Genomic DNA, 18,985 nt, shown 5'->3' on the forward strand with positions numbered 1-18,985 from the left:
AGAGGATGCAACAACTTTTAGATTTCAGCTAAAATTTTAAAAATAACAACTAGCACGTAAGTTCTTACCTCTATGCATAATCTTGTGTTTCTCCCTCAGATATGTCAGGCCTTTTATTACCTAGAGGAAAGAGAATGTGAAAAGATAGCAAATGGAAATGGTGGTGTTTAGAAAATACTCAATGTCTCTATTTTAAAATGACCTAGAAAATATTTTATCTAACATCACAAATTTTTTTATTCTTTTTGTTTTTTTTCAACCTGCCTTATCAAGAAACCATCTTTTTACATGGCATATAGAGTATTATTTATGAGAGAGTATATAAGTAAAATTGATTATTGCAAGTTTAAACAACATTAAAAACCACTTTACTTGGCCCAGCCAGTGTGGTTCAGTGGTTAAGCATCCACCTATGAACCAGAAGGTCACAGTTCGATTCTGATCAGGGCACACACCCAGGTTGTGGGCTCAATCCCCAGTGGGGGACATGCAGGAGGCAGTCGATCAATGATTCTCTCTCATCATTGATGTTTCTGTCTCCCTCTCCAAAATCAATAAAAAATATATTTATTTTTAAAAACCACTTTACTTGAATTCATTTCTTTCTAAATCAGCAATGAAAAAGAGGCTTTCTGATGCCACAAATGAGAATTCTTTTGGATACCTTATCGTATTTTTCAAGACACAGATTTTAACAGAGTCACTTTTCTAATTTTAATTTGACAGAGAGAATTGTATAGGGAATATTCTAATGAGTAAACCCCATTTTCTTACAAACTTTACCCTGTTGACTTCCTAGCTTCCTCCCTTGTCTATTTCCTACCACGTCATTAACTTATCAATGAGGGGACTTGGAAGGAAAACTTCACAATATACTCACAGCAATGCTAACTTTTCCTAAAATTTGTTCAGGAATTCTTCCAGCTTTCTTCAGGACTTGATCCAAGGAACCCCCATCCTAAGAATAAGAATACCAGCCCATTTAGTGATAATGTTTCTAACTATTCATTCAAGTGTTAAACTTCATGAGGAAAGTGAGTCACATACTTGGCAAATCCTCCTAGAAGGGTACCCTTTGGTTTGTTCCAGATATCAAATATTGTATGAATGCAAAACATTGGGGGGGGGGTATCAAATAAATAGTTACTCAAATCCTGTGAATAATCATTAAATTACTAATTCAGTAGTCAAAATAACAACTTGATTTGCACTGTACTGACACTATGGTGTAATGATTAGTAGTGCAGCCTCTAGAGACAAACTGTCTAAATCTGAATCCCAACTCTGCTGCTTACTATCTAGGGGACTTTGACCACCAAGTTAAATAACTTATAAATTGGTGGTGATAATAATTATAAGGCTATTATAATAATCATAGGGCTATTATAAGTATTAAAGAAACTAATCAGAGAAAGCATGAAGAACAATGTCTAACACACAGTAAGTGCTCAATCAATGTTAGCCATTTTATCACCATCACAGAAGTCACAACTTACATTTGGTATTATCCTAACAAATCATAATTAATGAAAATGTTTAAAATGTCATAGAAATCAATACATTCGTTCCACAAATCCTACCGAGTGCCATGGGCTATGTCAAGTTCTATGGCAGATAGAGATATGAAAAGGACCTAGTTTCTGCTCTCAATAACTTTACAAACTAACATGGAAAATATACATCTCTTAATAAAATATAAAAAATATAAATATAAAAGTGCTGTAGACGTGCAGAAGAAGGAAAAAGTAATTCTGACTTAAGAATGGCATTTGAGCTATAATCTTACTCAAAGAATGAATATGATTTCCCCACCTGGAACAGGAGAGGAGCAAGGGGAGAAAAGAAGAGGGTATTTCACTAAGATCAAAAGCACAGAAGCATTAAATTGCATGGAATGACAAGTGGTTCATTTCACTGTGGATACATGAAGAAATGCAGTGATAGATCAGGCTAGAAATGGCCGGCTGTGGCCACATCACAGAGCCCCACCAAGGAACCAAGACTTGACTTTATGGAGGCAGAAGGATGGGAATCCCACCAGGGTATTTTAAGTTGGAAACAACTGCATCCCTTTCCCCACTCCCTTCCACTCTCTCTAAAACAATGGAAAAAATATCCTCACTCCTTGGATGAGGATAAAAAAGAAAGAAATAGTACAGGTGTGGATTCTCAAAAGCACACTAACAACCCTGAATATATTTCACTTCTAATCATAATAAACTCCCTAGCACAACTACCTAATGGTGGATCGGGTCAGTCCACCAAAGAGCACGGTAGAAGATTGTAAAATTCAACCTAAAAAATCAAAAGTGCCATAATCTCCACACAGATACAAGGATGGTATTATGAGTCTAGAACCAAACAGAACTCCCCTGTGTACAGGCTTATTTTCCAAGAGCCCTACTCAGGGTGAGGTGGGAGTCATCCTGTGAGCCTGGCTGCCTTCATAATGCCACAGGCTCCTGATGTCCAAACCAAGACAACACAAATAGCGCAAGTAACCACTCCCAAGTCAGCTGGCACCTCTCGATTTCCTTTACTGATGGGAAGAGGAATCCCAGTAAAGAAAGTTTCCCAGTCATTTCTATTTTGCTTCCAACTGAATGTGGTTTCAGATCCTCTGTTTGAAGGGCTCTGCCTAATTCTCAGGGAGGACTTAAAACAAGGTAACAAGACAACTCTGTCAAAATCTGGTTTGAATAAAGTAGAAAAGCTAACCCTGTGGTGCTCAGGTTCTACAGCCTAGCATAGAGGGTAGCTAACTGTTTTGGTTTACACTTTCCCTGGGAGTCATGGTAAATATTTCTAATAAAAAGGAAATATTTCCTTTCACCTCCATCTGAGCTATAATCAGAGTTACAGTGTGAACAATGGAATTAGCAAGATTTAAGAAGCATGAACCACAGTCGGGATTACCCAGAGTTGCCTGCAACTCACCTCACAACCTTTTAATTCTGCTTCACTGTTGCCAAGGACTTGCCTTCACTAACTAAAGCTGCTGAAACTGTGCTTATTTTTAGAAGCTGATTATTAACCAAGTCAATGGTGCTTTTGTGAAGCTTTTCTATAGAAGAGATAAATGATTTATGGAGAGAAAAAAAAAGAGCTCAGAAGCTTTGCTACTGCATGAGAACCATCAACCCTGAGTCCCCAGTCCTCTGGTTGCCCAGCTACCAGCAGAGCAGAAATCTACTTCCCCAAAGACAAGAGCATTCCTGTTTTGATCAGGGAGAACTCATTTACCCCTGGGGTATCAGAATTCAGATGGGGCAGTGCACACACAGCTTATCTCTAGGAAATGCAGACCCTGGCCAAGGGTTTTAGAAATGAAGGATTCCAGAATGAGGAAGCCTCAAAGCAGGTCAATTTATGGTAAATTGAACAGACTGTCCTCTACATGGCAAGAAGCCATGTAAAGCTATTATAAGAGGTTCCAGCAAGGTCTGAATAAATGAATAGGCCACTGCCTATCAATATTTGAACCTAATCCTAACCTCTAAAGCAAGCACCCTGAAGTTCAACCATGCTCACTCCACAAATAGCCTCCTGTTTGCCCTATTAAAGGAAGAATTCTGGGTAGAAGATTTGGAGGAAAGAATTTCTGATGGATCAGAAGACAGCAGGCATGAAATGACACATACTTGGTGCTCAAAAGCCCTCATGTCCACACTGATACTCCTCACTTGAGCATCAATGAGGAGTATCAGTGTGGGGCAGCTCTAGGGGCAGAGATGCTACTCGCAATGTCTCTACCTCTCAGCTCATGTGGCACCTTGCACATAACTGGCACCAAAAGTAATTGTTTGTGAGGCTGAACCCACGTTGATTAACTAATGTAAATCCTTGACAGGCTGTAAGTGCCAAAAACCACAGAAACACAGAATGTTAGTTTGGGGTACTAATGGCCATTTTACAGATGAAAAAACTGAGAATCAAAAAGATAAAGAAATTTGTCCAAGGTCATGATGAGAGAGTGACAACCAGTAAACAAATAATTATTGAGCACCTGCTGGTGCCAGGACTACTCTGGGCTCTAGAGAAACAGTGGCAAACAAAACAAACTATTTGGATTGTTGTGTTGAAGTCTCCTGTGCCATGCTGCCTAATGGGGACAGAAGAAAATAGCAACCATGAAGCCAGCCTCTCTCTCTTTGAAGTTCTAGGCAGCAAGAAGGAAACAGCTCCAATCACTATCCAGTAGATTCCTCAAGGCACAGGCACTGAGGTCAGACTGCATCAGTTTAAATTCTCCCAATAACACTTACTAGCTGCATGACCTTGGGTAAATTATTCCATTTCTCTGAGCTTGTTTCCTCATTTGTAACATGCACACAGTAAGATTGTTGTGAAAATGTAATAAAATATTAATGTGCTTAGGATAGTGCTTGATATAGTATACCCAATAAAAATTAGTTTATCATTATTAGTGTTGCTAACACTATTATTGTTAGTCAGTGGAAAGAGAAAAAAGGTCCAGGCTGTTAGTGGCAAGAAAAAACTGGCAGTTCACAAATATATGATCAGCCCATAAACGCCCTCTCACATGCTCTGTCATGTATCAGGTGGGATTACCTCTCTACATGTTCAAAGACCCCTTCAGGCTCCCCTTAAAGCAGATTATAAACTCTCTGAGAGCAGGGACAGTCTCACTGATCTTCATAACCCCAGAACCTCTCAGACTAAATATTAGACCAAAGCTACCCAACTCCCAGGCTTCAGAGGCCAACAGGTGGTCACATACCATATGCTCCATGCAGATGCTGATCTCTCCATCGCTGTAGAATGCACCATAGAAGCCCACAATGTATGGGGAGTTACACTCATGGAGAACCTGCAGCTCCCTTATTATCTGGTTCCGGATCGCAGGTTTGATCTCCAGGTGAATTAGCTAGCGAAAGAAAGGTGGGAGGAAGAGAGGTTTTAAAAACATAAATGGATGGATGGATGCAACTTTCTTAAATACTTAAGCTCTTAAAGTAGGATAAGAGGAAACAGGCAAGTTTTAACAAACAAGTTTCCTCTCAACCAAAGCACTGAGTGCCAACATACCAAGGCAGATGCCAGCACTTGAGGACCTGTAACCAGGGGAGGGCCAGCTGTGCCTCTGCTCCTAGGAGCCAAAACTGAGAAAGAAGGACTCACCCTCCCAAAAACAAAGCTGAAGGACAGGTTTCTCCCAAAACGACCTGTGAAGCTGAGAGATGAAAGGAAAGTGGCCTTGAGAACTTGGTTGATTCTCAAGGGTTGTAGGAGTAGAAAGAAATAAGGAACTGGGTATGCTGACCTAAGCTGCCCAAGAGATTTCTCTTTGACCTCAGAAACCTAATGTGGTTGAGATTTAGTCAAGTCCTCAGGTGCCACCTTATATCCCCCTAATTTGTCCCGTTTCAGCCAGGGAGACAGGTGACGGAAACGTGAAATGGTTTCCGAATAAGGCTGAACTTCTAAAAAGAGTCACAGACCAGGAGTGCCAGAGGACATGGAGGTAAGCAGTGGTTATCAATGGGCTGCAGCAGCTAGTGCAAGCTAGACAAGAGGTGGGCCTTGAAGATGCAGACTCTTTGAAATGATGAATAGCACAAGCAAAAATATATGGACAGGAAGGACCACGTGCTAAAAACATGGAAGAGTCCAACTGCACTGGAGCAAGGGGCTGTGTTCAGAAAGAGGACCACCCAGGGTAGATAGGAAGGGAAGACTGCATGCCATATGGTGGGGAGCAGAGATGTTACACTGAAGGGAAGTGAGGGGAACCACTGGCAGGGCTGAAGCAAGGGGAAACAACTTAAAGTGAGTGCTTTGTGCATCACTGGGGCTGGGAAAATAAAAGCAGCTTCTCCTGCACTTGATAAATAGCACACACGAAGGATCCCTTGCTATTATTTTCCAGTCTGGGGATGGGATACACTAACACACCATTAATGTGTTTACCTATAATCTGATAGATAACACGAGTTTGAAATTCAAATAGCACAAAAGGTACTGAGTGAAAAGTCAGTCTTCCTTCTACCCTTGCCCCAGGCCCCCAGGTCTTCTAAGAGATAAATCAATTACATGTTTACCCAGCAAACTTGATTCAGTCATTTTATTTTTTAAAGGCAGCCTCACCTTTCTGGCCATAACCAGGCCGGACGGCTGGTGGGAGACCTTGAACACCACACCACCATTGCCAGCACCCAGCTCACTGATCTTCTCAAAGTCATCATCCTTCAGTTCCCCCACCTTCTGCTTCTGGGTAAGAAAGGCCTCAAGGCGCTTCCGCTGCTGCTCATCGAGCTCCAGCTCCTCCAGCTTCTTCTGCAAAGCCTCCAGGTTGGTCCTGTCACAAAGGGGAGAGCACAGGTCAATACTGTCACCAGAGAAGTCCACCCAATGGAAGAGGCTGGGGGGGAAGGTTCCATCACTGTGCCTCTGCCCTCTTCACTCTGCCACCCTACACAATTTACCACTGACAAGGCCTCGGTTTCCTCATTTGTAAAACAAGGGAATTAGTCTCTCTGGATACGCTGTGAGTCTGCAAGAGGAACCAAGGAAACTACTGAACTGAAGGTGACTCCAGAATGAGCCATCTTAATTTGCTTCATAAGCCCAATTTCAAAAGCCCCACTAATGTTGGTTGTATTAAATTGACACCATGTACAAAGTAAAATCTATTTCCTAAAACCACTAAACTGAAATCAAACCAAATCATCAAAAGAGGCTCTAAACGGAACCAGAGCAGTAGACATTCTCTTTTCCAATGGGATCAAGTCAGAAACCAGGTTAATCAAAATAAAGCAAGAAATCATAAAAAGATATACCTAATTTTTTTTATTTTTGCATAATATATATAAATATACATTCGTTCACACATCTTTTAACATAGGGCAAGGCCCTCTCTTTGAGTAAGAGTCTGACATCATCTTTCTCACATGAAGCAGAACAATGTCTATCATTTCCAATTCCTGGTTCTTTAAAAAGAAATAAAAATGCAGACATAGAGTAATATTGGAATAAAATTCTAACAGTTTTATGATTTCCCCAATCTTAATGCTCATCTAATTGGAGAGTAATAATGTTTTTTAGTGACTTGAACTTGAGTCTTTCCATAGCTTTTAACTAGTGTTCACAGGAGGGAGAAAAAGAAAGAAAACCACCTTCTTTGCAGCCACATTTCATCAGTTTTTCCAATATTTAAATATATTACTTAATTACAAATACCAGCTAAAACTGTACAAATGGCTTTGGGAACAAACTGGCTCCTGGTAAGCACATAATTCAACCAGTGGGTGCTACAGTGAGTGGGCAAGGCAGAGAGCAGCCTGCTAGCTGTGCATTCAGCATGCTGTGGGCATCACTGTTTTACAGAGAGAACTGAAAAATGTTCATTACTCCTGGGAGTTCGATAAGAGGGTGGTGAGGAGGGTGGTAAAGAGAGCTTCCACTGTGTTTCATTTTATTTCGGTCCTAGTCTAAACAAACATCACAGGTGACAAGACAGGCCATCAACACATACCAGAATGTTTGTGTGCCCTCCACCCCCCCCCCCCACACACACACACACTCTCACACTCAGAGAGACACCATTTCTGAGCTTGGAGGGTAGAAGCAAGCATAATTTCCTTTCTTTATTCACACTCTATTCCAATCCTCAAGAAGGCAGGAAGATGGAGACCTAATGCCTCCCCAGTGTATGGAAAGATCCAACACTGCTTTACAAATAACACAGCACATGGAGCCAAAGAGGACACAAGGCTGAACTTACCAATTTTCCTCACTGGGAAACTCTGGGGAAAGAAAGCTGATGTTATGGATTGAATTGTGCCCCTCCCCCCCATGTTGAAACCCTAACTATGTTTAGAAATGGGACTTTTAGGAGGTAATTAAGATTAAATAAGGTTATATAAGTGGAGTCATAATCAGACAGAATTGGTGGCCGCCTTACACTCTTGCACACATTGGCACTCTTATCTTAGAATTCAAGCCTCCAGAACTGTAAGGAAACAAATTTCTGTTGTTTAAGCCACCCAGTCTGTAGTATTTTATTATGAAGCCCAAGCAGGCAAGGACAGCTGGTCAATATTCTCATCCTACTAAAAGGCTCAACTAAGTCTCAGCTGCCCCCAGACCCTCAGGTAGGACTTGGGACAGTGTGACTGGACTGCACTGTGCACACCCTCTGGTTTCCTTTCTTTCAGGTCTCTCCATAAAGGAGCCCATTGATGACAACATTTAGAAACACATGTCAAACGCTGACCCCATAGCTAAAACTTAGTTGCTGTTACAGTTGCCTGGAGGGCTCATCAGGCCAGCTAGAAATGCAACTCCAAAAGGTATTGTCAAACACACATCCACTGAGTGGATATGGTGGAGAGGGAAGGAGGGCTGTGTATTCTTCTGTTTCATATGCATTCATGCATTTAATCCACAACCCTAAAATTACAACAGATAGCACACTCAAGCACAGGCAGGTGAAATAACTTGTCCAAAGTCACAAAGAGAGTACATGGCAGAGCCAGGATTCAAACCTGGGCAGAAAGAATCTCTAACCTTAACCATGATGCTGTGTAACCTCTTCAAAATATTCAATATGCTTTCAAGGGAGGCAACTTGCAAACATAGGTAAGTTCCTAGTGTAGGCATTTAACACACCAGGCTCAATTAGACATGAAGATGGTTTCCCTACATGAAGAGCCCGTTGCCCCAGATGCAATCCTGTTTCCCCTGCACATCAATCTGAACATTGCCTTGCAAGTAACAATGGCCACAAGAATTTCCACCTGTATAGATGTAGATGTGAACAAAACTAACTCCATCTCTGTGTCCTGGATTCAATTTCATTTTTTTGTTTCATGTGACCTTTGACCAACCTCACTGTCCTTAGTAAAGCATATCAAAGATTGATGATTATCTGTGCTCCTTAAGATGTAGCTATACATATTTTCATTAGTAAGAGCCAGAGTGGCATTGAAATGGGGCAGAAACAGAATGTTGGGGAACCAGCTAGTATTGTAAGAAATATTAACCATGCTCTGTTAACCATGATTGTTTTATTCTGATTAAAGAAGGCACATTCCACCCTGGCTGGACCTGACCTGGAGATGCAATCCTTCCTCCCCATTTGGAGCTGCCTATTATCAAAAAAAGATTAGCAAACATTTGTTACAGAAACCAGAATCGCCAGCCCTTTGAAGTTCCTCAGCTCTTTTTGCATACCTGCAGGCCTTTGCAAATCTCCAACCTGCTTACCTGTTAATTTTGGCACTCCCTTTGGCTATTTCCCCTTGTAACTCCAGCCCTTGCATATCACTAAGCCCTTTGAAGACCCCTAGTCCTTTTGCATATCTGTAAACTACCCTTTTGCCCACTTTCCTTTGTACTTATGCCTATATAAGCAGCTGACTTACAGTGGGCTGCAGAGCAGATTTTTGTGGATAACCTGCTGCTCTCCCATGCTGCCGGGAATATAGGAATAAACGCTCAGATATGATTCAACCCTGTCTCTGCTTAATTGGCTCAAGTAGTGACAGGCAGCACGGACTCATTACTTGTCCAGTTACAGCATGACAACTGGGATAAATAACAAAACTGATGATAGTACCTATAATAATAAACGGGCTAATAAATATGCTAATTAGACTGGACCGGAAGTCCTTCCTGACAAAGCCGGGGCAGAGGGAAGCCAGCCCCAGTCTGGGTACCTGCGGGCAGCCAGAGGAAAGCCAGTATGGGTCCTGAGTGCCTGCCGGTGGCTGGAGGAGGGAAGCCCGTGTCCCAGGTACCGGAGGGAAGCCGGTGCCGGCAGCCGGGGGAAGGCCTACTCTTGCACGAATTTTCGTGCATTAGGCCTCTAATCAATTATAAACAATCATCTATCATAAGACCACCAGGAAGGATGGCCCCTGGTATTACTGCATTCTTTGCCCTTTTGTCTTGTCAATCATTAGAGTTATACTATCAAAAAACTATTGTAGGCTCTTTCTTTCCAACTTGCCGGGCACAATGGCTCATGCAAAGGGTGGTGGCGAGAAGAACCAAAATGGCGGCATAAGTAAACACCTATACTTGCTGCCTCTCACAACTACATCAAAATTAAAACTAAAAGACAGAACAACTACCACCCAGAACTGCGGGAAAGCTGGCTGAGTGGAAGTTCCACAACTAGAGAGGTGAAGAAAGCGCATTGAGACTGGTAAGAGGTGCAGAGGCACGGAAAGTGCTGGCACCTGGATGTGCTGCTCTTTTAATCAGGAGGGAGATACAAGCTCCCGCTTGCTCTGAACTCCAGTTCTGGGTGAGACTCTGGGGGACCCAGACACATACGGGGAGAAACTGGACTGTCTGGCATCAGGACAGGAACGCAAGGGCGGCTTTCTCTAAGAGGTGCTCGCAGCGATCATTGTTCCTGTGCGGGGGCGCAGGACGCGGAGACCTCTCTGGAGCAGGGCTGACTGGCAGCCCTTGCTGTTTGCTCCGCCCTGGTGATTCCCAGAGACCCCGCCCCACCCAATTTACAACCCCACCCAAGCTGTGCCCAGCAGCTTTTGCAAATGAATGGCCTGTCCTTTCTCCACCTAAAACCTGCCAAATTGCAGCTGGGTCTGAGAGCCCCAGAGCTTCCAAAAGAAGGCCCAAGGCCAGCAGCAGCCTGCCTTGCTTCACAGCTCAGCCTCATCTGGGCACTTCCAAACCCCATACAAAGAGGAGGAATATGCAGATCTCTCTGTAGCTCCTGCTGGGCGGCCCCAGTCAGTGGCTGACCTTGCACCTCCTTGGAGATCCAAGAGCCAGTGTACCCAGTGGTCAGTGTGCGACCATACCAGGTTACAACTCTTCACATCCATAAGAGACACACTCAAGGGGCAGACTCAGTGAGCACCAAAGTCCCACTGAAGCAAGTCCTGCCCCATAAGGGTGTCTCCTGTGCAACAGATCTTCCAGTGTAGACACAGCTGATTCTCACAGCCAATTGACCTGGATGTCAATTCCTCCCAGTGATACCAACAGCAATCAAAGCTCAACTACAACAAGACTGTGCACACAGCCCACAAAGGGGGTGCACCAAGAGCGTTGACCTCAGGTGACTGGGGAAGCTGAGCCACTGGGCCCTATGACACCTACCACACAAGGCCACTCTATCAACTCAAGGAGACTTAGCAGTTACCCAGTACATAGACGCAAACACAGGGAAGCAGCCAAAAGGCGGAGACAAAGAAACAAGTCACAAATGAAAGAAATGGATGAAAGCAAACTACTGGATATAGAGTTCAAAACCACGGTTATAAGGTTACTCAAGAATCTTCTAGAAACCTCCGAGAAATTTAGTGAGACCCTCAAGGATATGAAAAAGGACCAATCAGAAATTAAGCATACACTGACTGGAATAAAGAATAATATACAGAGATCCAACAGCAGACCAGAGGATCCCAAGAATCAAGTCAAAAATTTGAAATACAAAGAAGCAAAAAGAAGAATGAATCCAAAAATATGAAGATAATGTAAGGAGCCTCTGGGACAACTTCAAGCATACCAACATCCGAATTATGGGGGTGCCAGAAGAAGAGAGAGAGCAAGATATTGAAAACCTATTTGAAGAAATAATGACAGAAAACTTCCCCTACCTGGTGAAAAAAATTGACTTACAAGTCCAGGAAGCATAGAGAACCCCAAACAAGAGGAATCCAAAGAGGACCACACCAAGACACATCATAATTAAAATGCCAAGGGCAAAAGACAAAGAGAGAATCTTAAAAGCAGCAAGAGAAAAAAAGTCAGTTACCTACAAGGGAGTGCCCATACGACTGTCAGCTGATTTCTCAACAGAAACTATGCAGGCCAGAAGGGAATGGCAAGAAATATACAAAGTGATGAATAGCAAGAACCTACAACCAAGATTACTCTACCCAGCAAAGCTATCATTTAGAATTGAAGGTCAGATAAAGAGCTTCACAGACAAGAAAAAGCTAAAGGAGTTCATCACCACCAAACCAGTATTATATGAAATGCTGAAGGGTATTCTCTCAGAAGAGGAAGAAGAAGAAGAAAAAGGTAAAGAGAAAAAATTATGAACAAAGTGACAACAAATACATATCTATCAACAAGTGAACCTAAAAATCAAATGAATAAAAAACCTGATGAACAGAACAGACTGGTGAATGTAATAGAATCAGGGGCATGGAAAGGGAGCAGACTGACAATTCTTGGGGGGAAGGAGTTGTGGGGGGTGCGGGAAGAGATTGGATAAAGAGCTTACACCTATGGACAAGGTCAGTGTGGGTGGGGAAGGACTGGAGTAGGGTGGGAACTGGGTGGAGGGGAGCTATGGGGGGGAAAAGGAGGAACATCAGTAATAATCTGAATAAAGATTTTTTAAAAAAGAAAAGAAAAAAAGAAGGGTGGCGAGAAGAAGGTGGTGACCAGGGGCATACCATCAACATCCACAAGCGCATCCTCGGCATGGGTTTCAAGAAGTGTGCCCCTCGGGCACTCAAGGAGACCCGGAAATTTGCGATGAAGAGATGGGGACTCCTGACATGCGCACTGACACCGGGCTGAACAAAGCTGTCTGGGCCAAAGGAACAAGGAATGTCCCATATCGTATCCAGGTATGTTTGTCCAGAAAATGTAATGAGGATGAAGATTCACCAAACAAGCTCTATACATTGGTCATCTATGTGCCTGTCACTACTTTTAAAATTCTACAGACAGTTAATGTGGATGAGAACTAACCGCCGATTGTCCAATAAAGTTATAAAACTGCCAATAAGAAAAGTATTGTAACTAGGGTCTGTTAGGGGAGAATAATCTGCATTCTAACCCAATCTTCCTGTAAGTAAATTACCCTATCATAAATCCTGTTACATTCTATGGAGTTGCCTGCTTGTTTTGTCAGTCTTAATATACCTTCTCATTACAGTGTTCATTACACTTTTGTCTCACCGTGGGACACCACCCACTTGGTTTAAAAAAAAAGGTGGGGGGAGGGGGGGAGAGTGCTGACTGTTCATTTTCCCAATTCTCTGTAGAAATAAGTAATTCCCCCACCTTCAGGAAAAGAAAACTAAATCTGGGCATTGTGCCACCTTCCTCCCTCTTCTACTTCCTATGCTGTACTGTCTAACCACCTAACCTTCCAATAAGGAACTGACTCCTTTGTGCTTTCAGAAGGTGAAGCACGGGAGAGACACGCAAAGACTGTATTGTAAGCTGTGGTGACAAGACCCTCCTAATGGCCAGGGGTGGGATAGTGCTGCCAGATAAACAAGTCATTAGTAATCTGGGATCCTGGATCCTTATCCCACAGGTGGTCATCAACTGGCTGGGTGACCATGCACAAGTCATTTAACCTTGTCGCATCTCCATTTTCTCTTCTGTAAAAGAGAGTAACAACTCTATGCTTACATCAGCAGCAGAGGATCAAAATAGAAAACTAATGGGAAGAAACACTGGAGTTTTGACACATTTCTACACCACTGTTAGACAGGTGGGGGCAGGTTGGAGGATAAGGAGCAGGAACCAAGGCAGCAATAGCAAGATCCAGAAATACTGCCTTTCCTTTAATAATTCTTAAAATCCTCTAAAAGTGTTTAAAAACTGTTTCATAGAGTGAAAGACAAGATTTTTTCTGAAGGCGAAAAGAAAATTCTGAAATCAAAATGGCTTTCAGTACTTATTATAAAGAAATCACTCAATAATTTAACAGTATTCAGTATTGCTTCCTCTGGCACAGGGAGTTGATGATGTTCAACACGGCTTATTTCTACCGTTCCAAGGTGAAATGTCTCAAGCAAAGGAAACAGAAAGAGAGGGGCCCCTCACCCCTCAACTACACCACAAATCTCCAAAACGCAGAGGGCAAGAACCTGCCTCCTTCATAATTTTTGGGTTTAAGTGAAAAACAGCAAACAGAACTAGGGATTGAGAAAGGATTGGAGCCCAGCACAATAAATCTCTGACACACACACATACAGCCCTTTCCAGGGACCAGCTGTGATGAGCTCTGGCCCCATCAAGTTCACCACAGCAGAGAGAAAACCACACACTGTAACATGAATTCTGCACCATGGCTGTCTTACACAAGTTCATCAAGATACAAGGAGATTATAGGTTTGAAATGGGAACACAGAATAAAAGAAGGAACATAAAAAAAAACAAGGGTTGTCATTTGTGTTCTAAAAACACCAGGGAAGCACAAGGAAGTGGGTGGGGAGAAGAAAATCCTATGGGCTAGAGTATCTCCTCCCCTCTCATCTTGCCCATCTGCTAAGCCTAATTACTCTACCACAACTGGAATCCTTTATTTGTGGCTCAGTAGTTTAAATCAAAAAGCAGTAGCATCGGCAGGGACCTTAAAGACAACATGGCCCTGACATGGCCCCAACATAGAGCATTGGCCTGCGGACTCAAAGGTCCCAGGTTCGATTCCAGGCAAGGGCATGTACCTTGGTTGCGGGCACGTCCCCAGTGGGGAGTGTGCAGGAGGCAGCTGATCAATGTTTCTCTCTCATCGATGTTTCTAATTCTCTATCCCTCTCCCTTCCTCTCTGTGAAAAATCAATAAAATATATTTTTTTTTAAAAAAAGACAACATGATTCAACACATTTTACAGGAAAGAAAACAGGTCCACAGAGGACAAGGTCATACAGCTTAATGGTGATAGATCTTCCAACTCCCAGAACAGACTCCTTTCAAGGCCCCACACTGCCACCTCCAACCCTGACAGTCACTGAAATGGAAAGCTGAACTAAAGAAATGACTGAAGGGGGAGGGTGGTGGTGTCAGACAAAGGAATGGGGTCCTCAAACAGCCAAACTCTAAACAGGAATGGGCCATAATTACATGCCAAACACAAGCCAGCTGTCACCAACCTGAGCCTTGCTCTAGCCTGGCAAGCCCTGTCTCTGCCAGGAGAGAGCATAGAGGGAAGATCAGAAGATGACACCAATCACTGTGCTGGAAGGAAAGAAAGGGTCCCAGTGCAGGTGGTTATCCTCACCAGAGAGCCCAGGGAGTTGTAAAGTTCTCTCTCCCCTGGGGCATTTGACAAGTAGGAATGCTCTTGGGGCAGAAAGAGGAAAGTAAAGGCAGAAAGACCCAAGCTAAGAGGTAACAGCACCCAAGACGAAGGCTGCAACCCCTTGATCCACATCTTATACCACTCCCCATTTGTGAGATCTTGGGCAAGTTACCTCCCTTTCTGGTCCTATTTCCACACCCATTAAAAATGTACTTGGGGGCCCTAGTTGGATTGACTCAATGGATAGAGCGTCGGCCTGTGGACTGAAGGGTCCCGGATTCTATTCCAATCAAGGGCTCGATCCCCAGTAGGGGGTGTGCAGGAGGCAGCCAATCAATAATTCTCTCTCATCATTGATGTTTCTATCTCTTTCTCCCTCTCCCATCCTCTCTGAAATCAATAAAAATATTTTTTTTAAATGCACATGGGAAAGAGGAGAGGTAGTGAGGGAAATGATGTGATGATCAATAAAAAGTGAACATAGAGACTGAGGGTATAATGTAAAAAAAAAGAATCATTTAAAGTGCTAAACGAATATTTAATAGTTATTCTACTGTCAGCTAATTATTAGTTAAGAATAACATTTGAGCCGAAACCGGTTTGGCTCAGTGGATAGAGCGTTGGCCTGCGGACTGAAAGGTCCCAGGTTCGATTCTGGTCAAGGGCATGTACCTGGGTTGCGGGCACATCCCCAGTAGGAGATGTGCAGGAGGCAGCTGATCGATGTTTCTCTCTCATCGATGTTTCTAACTCTCTATCTCTCTCCCTTCTTCTCTGTAAAAAATCAATAAAATATTTAAAAAAAAAAGAATAACATTTGACAGTTAAATCAAATGTTAATAAAATACCTGCTCTGTGCCAGGTATTCTGTTAAATGAGGATGAGCTCCTTTAATCTCCTAAAACCACAACCCAGACATGTGCCCTGACCAGGAGCCCCAATTTACTGATGAAATTCCTATAATTTCATTTTCATGCAATAAAGAAGTATTTGAAAAAATGTACAATTTTATTATATACTACTTTTATTGCCTTTAATTGGTTTCACCACCGCCCCCCAAAAGACTATGGAACAAAGATTGTCCCAGAGGTCCACTAATTCTCACAAAGTGCCTAGGAGACAGATGGCTCTGTAATTCAGGATATGCTAGAGTAATCAGAGTAAGTTTTGTAGGGAAATTAAACCTGAATTGGTGTAGAACAATACATAAACTTTAGATAGATGTTGAATTATAATCTTGTACAACTGAAAATTATATGTTATTAACCAGTTACCCCAGTAAGTTTAATTTAAAATTTAAAAATTTTTCAAAAGGAAAAAGGTCATTCTAATAAGGTCCACTCTGTAGACAATGGTATACAACTGGAATTAAGAATATTATAAGCAAAGAGTAAGTGTTAGAGAAATAAAACAAAAGTAAAGGAAAAAATGAGAATTTAAGACAGATGGTAATCTTTAATTTCACTTTAGATCCAATGGCTTCCAAACAATAAACAAATTAAAAGTCAAGAAAACCAGTTTAATTAAAAAGAGACAAATAAGAATAAAAATAGCCTTAAAAATAAAAATCAACTTACCCCTTGGAATCAAACAGCCTTCTGAAATCAAATAAATTACCTTCCACAGAATGTTTCCGCAGACAGACTCACTGAAAAACACACCCATACCCACACACATACACACACACAAAGGAACCTCTGGAGTGATAGGACTACCCACTCACATAGACTCCTCTTAAATATTAAACAACAACCTGAGTCAGAGAGGGGGTGTCATATTGTTACTTGAAAGAACCAACATCCTACGGTTCCTTTTGCCCCAGTGGTCATAATTTGTTTCACATTAGCCACCTGTGAATTAATTCCTAAAGGATCAGTCTTCCTAGAAATACAAAAATTGGAAAAGTAATGGAGTTTGAAGGGAGAGGGGGAAAAAGATCAGAAGATAGAGGACAAAATGGAATGTCACATTTACTTGATAGGGGCTATTATGGTCACTGGAGGAACACATGAGGCCAAAAGGGGTAAAGAATTATGAATTTATTAAGTCATCTGGAAAACCAGATAGGGTGAGCCCCAAAATGACACTAGCACCCAGGGACCTTGCTGAAGAGTTCACGTTCTTCAAACAAATCCCCCACCGGCTCATCCCTAAAACCAGGTATTTACCCATTAGTGACTTATGTCTTTGAGGTAAAGGATTGTGTTCTACTAAAAGGTCAAAGTTCCTGTAAGGATAGCTAATTAAATCTACTCAAAGAAGAACTCCCTTAAGAGGAACATCCAAGGCTGACATATTTTGATTAGGGTAGAAAGGGAAGAGACAGGACACTGCCCAGGTAAAAGCACTTGTAAAAGCAATAAAAATTCTGGTGGCCATAAAAAAACAGGGCACTACTGAGGGAGAGAAGGATAGAAAGGAAGGGCAGGGAGTGTTGAAAGGAAGAAAGCACCAATGAAAACCTAGATAGAAAATACAATAAATATGTGGTCACCATCAGAAAAACAAAGGGAGCCTTGGGTCTGGTGGTGGCCACAGAATGAGCACGGCTGGCTACTCCTGAACGAACACGCTGGTTGACTATGGCCTTAGGAATATGTTGTACTTGACCCCACCCATTCCCTGTTCTTGAGAACCCGACCTTTTAGAAATACCTTATGTAATTATGGCCCATACTACTCTGTGAATCAAAGATGCAGATGGAAGAGGTAGAGGACGCAATGTGACCATAATCTTAGACCTCATAATCCAAAACTATGAGAAAAATCAAGTCCCTAGGACAAAAAGATCAATACCCAGTAAGTGCCCAGAAGCACAGCTAAGGGCAGGAAGATAGAGAATCACAGCATTCAAAACCTATCCAATTCTAGTCCGTATTGAGGAATCTTAATTCCCCAGGACTGTTTCCTCCCCTAAATACAAAAACAACACGTTTGGCCCTTCTCCTTGCCCAAAGTACACGGGTGAACAAAGCTCATCTCTAGGGAAAATCCCACTCCCTAGATCACTCTCTAGCAATGGGCAGGGAGTCCTGATCTCAGGATCAGGGCTAGAAATCCATACAAGTGCTCACCTAGGCAATTCACCTCCTTACTCTAGTGCGTGGAAAACTACTAGTCAGGCCCTCAAATTAATAGCAGTTGGCTTGGTAGGGTCAAAACCTACCTAACAGAAGTAATATCATGAACCAGAGAAAACAAAATTTAATTAAAACCAAAACTGATAGTGCTTGCTTCTGTCTTCTGAAAGAAGGTGCAGGGTAGAGAATGTTTCTGCTAACCAACCACCTCATAGCAGAGGCTACCAAAGGACCAGAAAGCTTGTCCATAGTTAAGAAGGGCTTGCCCCTGAGTCTTGGCATAAGCAGAAGCAGGCCTGAGGAGCAGCATGTAGAGTTAGAGCTGGAGAGCTAAATTATGCTGCAGAATAAAATGGGAGAAGCTTGTTTTAGAAGTGGCGATGAGGTAGCAAGAGAGGAAGAAAGGATGCAGCATGGCAGAATGGCATAGGTCATTTAAGACCAAAAATATCTAATACTAGATTTTAAGTTGTCTTTATTGCTATAATAATTCTCCCCACCCCAGACTTCAAATCCAATCTGCCATGCACACAAATAGCTTTGTGTATATTTTGTTCTTACTGTTGTTTGGTGGAAACCAGGGAAAGGGGGCCAAACTCCAAGCTGGTTCAACACAGAGCAAAAAAGAAGAGAAAAACCCCAGAAAGGGAAACGTGAGTCCACAGAAGCAGAAGTAACCATGAGAATGTAAACCTCCAAAACTGCTCCAGATCAGAAGAGGACAAGAGATAGGGAACTTGAGCAGACATCTGGCTTACACCCATTTATGCCGACAGCTGTGGAAATGCAATGCAGATTTATTATGGAGCATCCACTGTGCGAGAGGCACTATCTATGCTAGAGGCTAGGAAGGTGTAGATGAGAAAGATGCGGTCCCTGCCCTCACCAGGCAATCTCAGTTTATGTGTGT

At 42.5% G+C, this 18,985-nt stretch overlaps 1 protein-coding gene across 2 annotated transcripts in view; it reads right to left on the reverse strand.

The window, feature by feature from the left end:
• MAP2K1 (mitogen-activated protein kinase kinase 1) overlaps positions 1 to 18,985 on the reverse strand; it is a 76,953-nt gene that overhangs the window by 27,692 nt on the left and 30,276 nt on the right. For both annotated transcript variants that reach the window (XM_014459750.2, XM_023757796.1), the window contains exons 2-5: positions 6,109 to 6,319; positions 4,742 to 4,888; positions 881 to 958; positions 69 to 120 (exon numbers count right to left, since the gene is read on the reverse strand). In XM_014459750.2, the coding sequence (XP_014315236.1) occupies positions 69 to 120; positions 881 to 958; positions 4,742 to 4,888; positions 6,109 to 6,120 (289 nt within the window). In that variant the 5' untranslated portion in view covers positions 6,121 to 6,319. The remainder of the gene's footprint in view (positions 1 to 68; positions 121 to 880; positions 959 to 4,741; positions 4,889 to 6,108; positions 6,320 to 18,985) is intronic.

This window comes from Myotis lucifugus, unplaced genomic scaffold (assembly GCF_000147115.1).
Source record: "Myotis lucifugus unplaced genomic scaffold, Myoluc2.0 scaffold_115, whole genome shotgun sequence".
Classification (NCBI taxonomy): domain Eukaryota; kingdom Metazoa; phylum Chordata; class Mammalia; order Chiroptera; family Vespertilionidae; genus Myotis; species Myotis lucifugus.